Source organism: Sinocyclocheilus anshuiensis, unplaced genomic scaffold (assembly GCF_001515605.1).
Source record: "Sinocyclocheilus anshuiensis isolate Anshui unplaced genomic scaffold, SAMN03320099.WGS_v1.1 scaffold137, whole genome shotgun sequence".
Classification (NCBI taxonomy): domain Eukaryota; kingdom Metazoa; phylum Chordata; class Actinopteri; order Cypriniformes; family Cyprinidae; genus Sinocyclocheilus; species Sinocyclocheilus anshuiensis.
In genome coordinates, this window is record NW_015537932.1 from 246,236 (window position 1) to 255,449 (window position 9,214).

General features: G+C 37.8%; 1 protein-coding gene and 1 pseudogene across 2 annotated transcripts in view; one reads left to right on the forward strand and one right to left on the reverse strand.

Moving 5' to 3' along the window:
- The window catches only part of LOC107658290 (sperm flagellar protein 2-like), a 23,410-nt pseudogene extending 17,670 nt beyond the window's left edge, over positions 1–5,740 (forward strand).
- fam111b (FAM111 trypsin like peptidase B) overlaps positions 5,738–9,214 on the reverse strand; it is a 19,564-nt gene continuing 16,087 nt past the window's right edge. For both annotated transcript variants that reach the window (XM_016446783.1, XM_016446775.1), the window contains 2 exons: positions 8,018–8,080; positions 5,738–7,890 (listed from right to left, as the gene is read on the reverse strand). In XM_016446783.1, the coding sequence (XP_016302269.1) occupies positions 6,121–7,890; positions 8,018–8,080 (1,833 nt within the window). In that variant the 3' untranslated portion in view covers positions 5,738–6,120. The remainder of the gene's footprint in view (positions 7,891–8,017; positions 8,081–9,214) is intronic.

Genomic DNA, 9,214 nt, shown 5'->3' on the forward strand with positions numbered 1-9,214 from the left:
TATATATATATATATATATATATATATATACACACACACACACACACACACACAAAGACAACTGAAGGAATTATATATAAAACAAGAGAAATGTTTTGCAAAATAAGTTCACTCTGTATGTCAATATGACTGGGACATATTCTTAATAAGTTTCAGGACATTTACCCAAAAATGCCATATGTGCTTCTCATCATACTGTACACATGTTCATAAATGTATATGTGCTTAATATGTTTGCGTTTGTCAGCTGGTCGATACTGGTAAACTGAGTTGGTGCGGCAGCACATTGAGAATGGAGTTCAGATCCATCATGAGCTGGTGCTGCAGAGCGCTGATTTCTGCATGGTGGAGACACACTTGTAGTGGCGAGTCCGTCGCCCGCTCCACACCGATCCCTGCTGGAGCAGCCCAAAAACAGCACTCTCACTGTTCAACAGCTGCACAAGACAGCACCTACTGGTCAGAATCAGCATTACTCAAATAACCCTAAACTAAAATGCCACGGATTGATTGTCTTTAAAATAAAAGGGATTATTTACCAAAAAATAAACATTCAGTTATTTATTTACTCTCATGTTGTTCCAAAACTGTAATTTTGGGTAAACAAGTCTTGTGTGCAAAACTGAATGAACAGAATGAGAGTTATGTCACGACCCGACCAGTCTAGGGTTGGTAAGGCCGATGACAAGAATAAAATTAAAGAAATAATTTAGCTCCTCTCCTGTTCCAGCTCACAATGACCACAATAGAGGCTTATTCACAAGCAAAAGTTTGTTTATTACATCTTTAAATTGACGTTTGGAAGCACATCTCTTCGGAAGGGGATCCATGCCAAAATAACAAACCAAAGGGAAACTAAGGGTTTAGAGAAGCCCAAATAGCCTAACAAATAAAAATTCCCAAAAGAAATACAGAGGTCTTCCCTAACTCCCTCTCTGGCCAAAAAACAGGAGAAAACGACGTTCACAAAATAAATGGCAATCCCCAACCTACTGCTTCAGAAATAACAAATAGGGGTTTACAAATAACGAAGACTTAACGAATAGGTGTTTACAAATAACGAATACTAGCTAACAACCAAAAGAACTCTTAAGGATCGGATTACAGAGGACTCAGATAGGCTATAGCTTAGTCCTTGCAGTTCAGGAAACGGTGTTTCCGCAGCGCCACTCAGAATGGTTACCCACACTATAACACCGTCGTTTAACAACACTACACAACCAACTGTTGTCTGGGGCAGGAGACAGTGGACGGAACGGCACGACACCCGCGGCGGAGCTTCACAACGCGCACACTACAGAAGCTCTCCATCGCTGCTCTGCTTCCCAGCTTTTAAACGCTCCGGCTCACCACGCAATCTCCTGCAGCTGGTCCCAATCAAGCGCTGCCAGAAGGGGAGAGGGAGAGGGAGAGAGCTGAGCACAATCCGTAGCACACAATACAACATATACAATACATAATGCAAATAAATAAAAATAATAACTTACGTCGAAGGACGTAACAGTTAAAACAGAGCCGAGCAGAACTGAATGCAACATGTTCCAGTAGAATCCAGTAACTGTATTTTGTTTTTTGTGCATTGTGTGATGTGTCCAGGTCTGGTGTGCAGTAATGAGTTGACTGAAGTTCTGCACGAGTTAACCTCTCCTCACATGGGTAGTGATGTCCTGCCTGAACCCTGGATGCATATCACTCCCTCACAGGTACAGCTCTAACCTAAATTATAAACTCCTCCATGGTTTGCTGTGTCTTTGGTAGCAATCATTCATCCCAACCAACCACTGCTTAAGGAAGTGGGTGAAATTGATTAATTTTAAAAGTGTCTTCATTGCTTTGGCTTGGGTATATAAAAATGGTGAAAGATTTCCCCACACAGATTTCAGAACTTTTTTAAGTTTGTCACTCAAATTCACTGCGTTGACTAACAGAAAACTGCTTGGTATGAAAGTGACTTCTGTGTGAGCTTCATTCGTCGCTACACTGTTGACAGTGGACCTTTTTGCCCTCAAGATTTTGCTGAAAATGCATTAATGTGACTGCGCCTTTACATGCAAGCCTGTTTGTACTCACATGATAACATGTGCTATTGTGTGTGTAGGTTGATGAGCTGGTGTGTGCATTAGCTCAGGACTCTGAGATGTTGGACTGGCGTCAGTTTCTGCTCAGTGCAGCTCTGCCGTGGCCGTTTCCCTCTCAGACTCAGCTGTTAAAAACCCTTCAGCACTACAGAGGCGTCGACACAGCAGGAACTGGACTCATCACACAAGAATAATACACACAGGTTTATTACACTCATAGAGCGTCACTGAAACATTAGACCTATTAAACAAACAGATTTTTTGTTTAGTGCAATCACTTTTACAGCATTTTAATAATTCAAATATGGTTCTATAGTTCATTTTGTTCCAGCTGCATGCTGTTTATACAGTTAAAATGAATGAAAGCAAGCCTCATTTATATAATATTGCTACATTTATATGTGCCTATAAGTTCAATTTAACATGTTTTGTTCTATAATCAGGTTGAATTGTGGTTTCCCAGTAAAAGAGATCTTCCTGTCTGTGATGATCCAACTGAACCTCTACCTTATAACAAACTAGCTAATCTTAAGAAGATAATGCAGCAGGTTAAAGGATTTTTTTTACTTTAAATGGGGTCATATAATTTTTTTTTCTTTTTTTTTGCCGCAACTGTCTAACTCTCCCATCTTTCAGTAACAGCCTCTTTGTAAAGATGTATTGTGACGTTTTTTTAAATATCTCAAAAGATCAAGAATAACTTGAATCCTCATAATTTGACCCCTTTAATGCAGTAAAACATAACTGATTAAATGCATTAAAGGAATAGCTCACCCGAAAATGAAAATTTGCTTCGCTGAAAACATACTCACCCTCAGGCCATCCAAGATGTAGATGAGTTTGTTTCTTCATCAGAACAGATTTCAGAAATGTATCATTGCATCACTTGCTCGCCAATGGATCCTCTACAGTGAATGGGTGCCGTCAGAAAGAGAGTCCAAACAGCTGATAAAAACATCACAATAATCCACAAGTAATCCACACCACTCCAGTCCATCAATGTCTTGTGTAGTGAAAAGCTGCATGAACTCGTTCATGCGGCACCCATTCACTGCAGAGGATCCATTGGCAAGCAAGAGATGTAATGCTAATTTCTCCATGTCTGTTTCTGTGAAGAAACAAACTCATCTACATCTTGAATGGACTGAGGAAATGTTTTAAGCACATTTTCATTTTTTTGTAAAATATTCCTTTAAATTTGATTGCAACTATGTTTCCCAAAAGATGTTCTGAACAGATAATATGTGTATGAACATATATGTGGTTGTTTTCCTTGTTTCTGTGTATAGTTTTCCTTCAGTCTGTTTGCGAGCACACACTCATCTCCGCTGATGCTGGACTATCTGAGCATGCTGCTGTATTTCTGCTGCCATCCTGAACCAGCTCAGGGCTTCACCAGAGCCCTCAGCCTCCTGATCGGACACACACTGCACTATAAACACACCAGCCCCCTCACACAGGTACACACACAGTATGACACGGTTCACTCTTCTGAGCTGAAGAGCTTGAAGAGAACTTGTCATCTTTCACCCCAAAATCAAAAGAAAACCGTTTTTAGAACCTTTATTATTTGCATTGTGACATTTTTAATTCAACTAAGCACATTAATCTTGCTTAATTTACTTATTCTCATTGCTGTAATGCACAAAAATAATATATTACTTAAACTGTGAAATATTTCAAATGTATTTTCATGAGGTTCACTCTGATTTTTTGTTTTAAACCGCTGTGTTACTGCTGTAGTCTGTGCTGTATATGGAGGGTGCTGGAGTTGAGGAGTGTGATGCTGCTGATGAAGAGGAGGAGAGAGGGGTGGAGTCTGATGAAGTGGGCGTGTCTGTCGATGATGAGCTCAGAGTTCTGAGTCATGGAGATGATCACATCTCCTCACATCTGAACCGCTTCCAGCCCAACCACAGGAGCGGAGATGAATTCAAAGAGGTAGAATATAACAACTCTGTTCCAAAACCAAAAGATCCCAGCAACCCAAATTCACCCTACATCATTTGAACCATTTTAACCAATAGGAAGCATTTTTAATTTAAAATGGCAAGCAAAATGGCAAAAATACTTAAATGTATAAAACATAGCTAACAAATATTAAACAATCAAGGTGTGTGTGTGTGTTAGTCACTCATAACTGTCTCATAAATGTAGGTCTATTTGTGAAAACTTTGTGTCCAGTAGATTTAGATAGTAGTTCACTGGAAAGTATTTCACTTGGTTTTGGAATAGAGCGACATAAACTGTGATTCTGTAGACCAGTAGATGGTCTAAACAAGGGCAAAGTCTATAGAATACCCTAGACGTGTCACTCGTATAGTTTTGAATGGGGAAAAATGCAACGCTCAATATGGCCGCTCTATTGAAGGAAGCCCCACCTTCTGAGTAAAAGAGCCAATAGCTAATGGGTACGATTCATCGCGTCACTGCAGCTGCCGTTAGAATTCCTGGTTGCTATAAAAATAGTCAGCGATTAGGACTGCACATGTGCATTGGCTGGTCTAGCCTGAAAAATAAGCTTTGTTTAACGCTATTTGAGCAAAAGAAACAACATTTATGAGACAGTTGTTGTCAGATTTTACTGGTGGTTTCAAATATGAAATTAATCGTAAGCTTGGCAAACAGTTTTGGAGAATTTGATGTTTCCCCATTCAAAGAGAAGCTAAGAGAGCTGCACTTGCATGCCTGAAAGGCATTTCAAAGATGGCCGCCCAGTGACTTCTCTTAAAGGGACTTTGACAAGGGTCTGTATGGAGCTGCATTTAATGTGATGTTGTGTTCAGGAGCTGCAGAAGGTGATTAAGGAGTTGGCTTTTAAGGGTGAGGAGAAGATTCCCTTCTCCACGCTGTCCCAGCATCCCTTTCTGCAGGACCTGATGGAAGGGTCCTCACAGTACCAGCTTCCTAGGAGTATAACATAAAATAATGATCTTGGACTACAAAATATCTTCTTGTGTTCTGCAAATGAAAGTAAATTATACTGGTTTGAGTGAACCATCACTTTATATTAAAACAGAAAATATAGGAAAAACCTGCGTTCATCAAGCCTTTTCATGGGGTATTTGTTGTAATTTAAGATGTAAACTGCTAAGTTTTCATTTTACAATTGTACAGTTCATTCAGAGTTTAATCAGTGAGATTATTTTAAAATATTAAATTTGTATTAATTATGATTGCATTCCTTCTCTACAGGACATTCACAACATTTTCCAGGCCCAACAAACTGAAGATCTTAGAAGCTTCTCAACGTGATAAATAAGCAAAACAACACACACCAACACTAATACATGCATCAGACAAGGCACACGCCAGAGGAATAATAAATGTAAGTGGGACAAACATTAATGTCATTTACATCTATATTTATCATGAATGCATGAAGAACATTGATTTGCTGAACATTACCCTTCAGTAAACTCAAAGAAGTTTCTAAATGTATTTACTGTAATGGAGATACACCTTTGATTGTAGTTGTGTATTCTTGTCTCATATTACAGCAATTCTGTCAAATTAAATAATTTGGTGTATTTGTGTGATTCAAAGATGATGTGGAAGCTTGAACATGACAGCAAGAGCAAAACATTAAGATCAATGTAAATCTATTTAAAATCAGTATAAAATATCAACACAAATATAAAGTAAAAAGAATATAAAGAATATATGAGTGAATTATTTATGTTAAATGAGTATGTATATGAATATATATGCATACACAAGTATGTATGAATGACAATGTAAAGAAAATACAATAAATAATGAACTATAACTATATCTTTGGTCTTTGCCAAATGAATCATGTTCACTGTTCTTGGTCTCTTGGCATGAGTCAGACCTAAAATAACCCGCAGGTGAGGTACATGACTTTACATTTGTCAAAAATGAGAGAAACAGAATGTATCTTTGCTTCCGAACACGCAATCATCTCTATTTTAGGTCTCTCAGAAATTAAGTTTTTGCAGTCACTTCCTCCCCCAAAAAATGGTGGCACAGACGTGTGGACAGTTTCATCGAAAGCTCTTCGGCACTGTCCATCGCACAGTCAGTCTAATTCTGTTGCCTTGGGAGTCTCAGAAACATTGCTTTGATCACAGTAGGGTTCTAAGATTTTGACGATCTCAAGCAAACCTTTTATCTTAGTCTGTGCTTTGATCATATTCAGAATGGGCTGAATGGAATAGGCGTATTCCATAACACTCTTAGTAGTTTTTCCATGTCCTTCGTACACATAGCCGCCAGTGTGAATACCAATCAGATTGCAGTCTGCATCAAAAACTGGAGAGCCAGAAGATCCGTGAAAAAAGCAAGAGTTGTAAGTAATCTGGTTTTTATGAAAGTCCCATTTCTCTTCCAAAGACTTCCGTGTCATGACATTAATGACATTTACATTCTCAGTTTTGTGTTTTTCTTCTGCATCTAGTCGACTTTCTGTTCCAATGATAATGCAGGGGTCCATTTTCTTAACTCCCACACCTGGATGCCCCACAATGCAGATCTGACATCTGTTATTAGGAAGGTTTGGACTGTAAGAATAAAGCAATTGATGGTACTTAGAAATGTCATTATTGTCATCGAGTTCAAGAAGAGCATAGTCAAGATGTCTTCCATGCTCATCCTTTCTATAACAGTAATCTGTGAGTTGTTTAATTTGTATGCGTTTCTCTGACTCCATGTCTTCATAATCAAAAACGGCTGTGAACTCTGCAAAGTTAACTTTCGTAAGGTCAGTAAATATCCCAATAACATGAGCATTAGTGAGGATGAATCTGTCGAAGAGCAAGAAACCAGTTCCTTCAGGAGACCCCCCCTTTCGAATCTGACACACAGAGTCAGAGAGCTTCATAAGCTGCTTCACTTTCTTCACTTCCAAGAAATTCTCAACACTTCTACCATATTCTTCTCTAAAGAACCTTTGGACCTCAGATTTGTTCTTTAGTTTCTCTCGCTGCTTTAATGTATCCAGTAAATCTTTAAACTGATCACGCAGAATTCCCAGAATCTCTTCAGAATTTACAATAGGTTTAGTGTCATACCCTTTAGTTGAAGGATTCATGGACTTTGCATTTCCATCTTGTTTCTTGTCTCGCTCAGTGTTGATGGGATTCTGACTTGAGCCGGCAGTTTCTGCCACATCAGCATCTGAAGCTACATTAGCTTCAGTCTTGACAAAAGTCAAATCATCTTGACTGTCTGGCTGATTCTGGTCACTAAGAACAACTACCTGGAAAGACTTTCCTTCAAGATCCTCTACAGGTATTGACAATTCATGGTTTGTATCCCCACCAAGCTCAGAAAGTCCACAGTGTTTCTTGAAAATGACATTGTTGAATCGTCCATCACGTTTAAGAGCAGTTTTGACTTTCTCTCCTTTGAATCCAAACACACAAACATAGCGAACACTCTTCCTCAGGGCTTTGCTCTTCAGTAAGCATTGCACTTTTGGTCCTCCTTCTTTTTTAACCCAGATTGTGACTAATGTTTCAGGTTTACTTCTTTTACCGAGGAGTGAAGGATCTACAGTTGTTTGATTTGTAGAACTATTTTCATCCTTTTGGATGAAGTCTATGTCTAAGATCTCATCTCTTTCAATAAGACAGCAGGGAAAATCAGTCTTCACAGCTGCCCTAGGAACTGCTCCTTTTGATCTTTGGATGAGTATTTCTTTCTGCATGTTTTTGTTTTTGTCTTTTTCACTCCTGAAAATTGGGCTTGTATTAAGAGCCTCAAGCACAGTCATGAATGTTTTACACGCCACTGAAAATGTCTTAGAGTTTAAAGAAAACTTGAAATTGTGTTTTTTCGCTTCTGTTTCCTGTAAAAATTTGAAAGGAGAGAAAAAAATAATCTGTTATGTACACAAACATTCAAGTTAATTCCGCTGAAGAAATGTCTGTAATCAATGGTTATTAATTTTGAATATAGTATGTTAAGTGATTGACCTGCTTCAGATGTTTTGAAGGTCCCTCTTCAACTTCTTTCTTAATCAAGTAATCCATTTTTGTCTAAAGAAAATGTCAACAGTGATTTTAATACAGGCTTACCACTGTCTACAGCTTGAATCATAATTTAAATCATGAAAAGGCCAAGTAATTGCAATGTTATGGCTTTTCACACCCAGCATGATGCAGCAAAGCAAAAATCACAAACTAATGGTCTATTAATAATCAGGTGGAAACAAATATGCAAATTATTAACTGTCAAAAACATTTGCTGTGACTGACCAGTGATATTTTATTACAGTTGAAACAATGTTATTGTGGGTTTTTTTTTCTTCAATTCCAACTGTTCTGCTGTTGTACATATTTTTTTCTGAAATTTGGAAATTCTTATGGTGTCATTTGGATTAAGCTTAAGCTTACATTTTTAGTAAGTAATTGGTGATTTTTATATTGGAATATTGATAACCCTCAGGTACTGTTTGCTGTAGATCGTGACAAGTTACCTAAAGCTTTTTGTTTCGTAGGCCTAAAACACTAACAAATATCACTGTCACAATCTCGTCAGTTTAGTTTCTTTGCATTTTGGTTTTCCCTTTTCCAGTGGTGGACGAAGTACACAAATCAAGTACTTGAGTAAAAGTACAGATACCTATAATAAAATATTACTCCAGTAAAAGTTCTCCTTTTTCAATTTTACTCGAGTGAAAGTACAAAAGTACTCATTTTTGTATGTACTTAAGTAAAAAAGTACTGATAGATTTATTTAGCAATTTTATATAGGCTACTTAATAAAATTTTATATTAGCACATATTTTTTATGATCCTACTGCTCAAAATACCTGGGATTTTCCCAAAATAACCACTATATGGAGTCAAGATATATTTTTGTTGTTGATATGTTCTACGTTGACGAGAGTGATGTAGTAATGTTCACTATGAAGCTTACACTGCGATGTACCTGAGAGAAAACAGATCTGACCATCTGATTTTCACCAGTAAGAAAAAAGTGTTTTAAACCTTGTTTTGCAGAACATCAAAGTTATATATGACATGAGAATAAGGCCTGAAGTTAGGAAGAACATTTAAGGAAAATATAATTATATTTTCATAATGATTTTTTTCTTCTCAAACCTTGTCTGTGGTGTAAAAACACCCCTGGCCAAATGCCCCCAGAGGGCATCACTTCCCACTTTGATA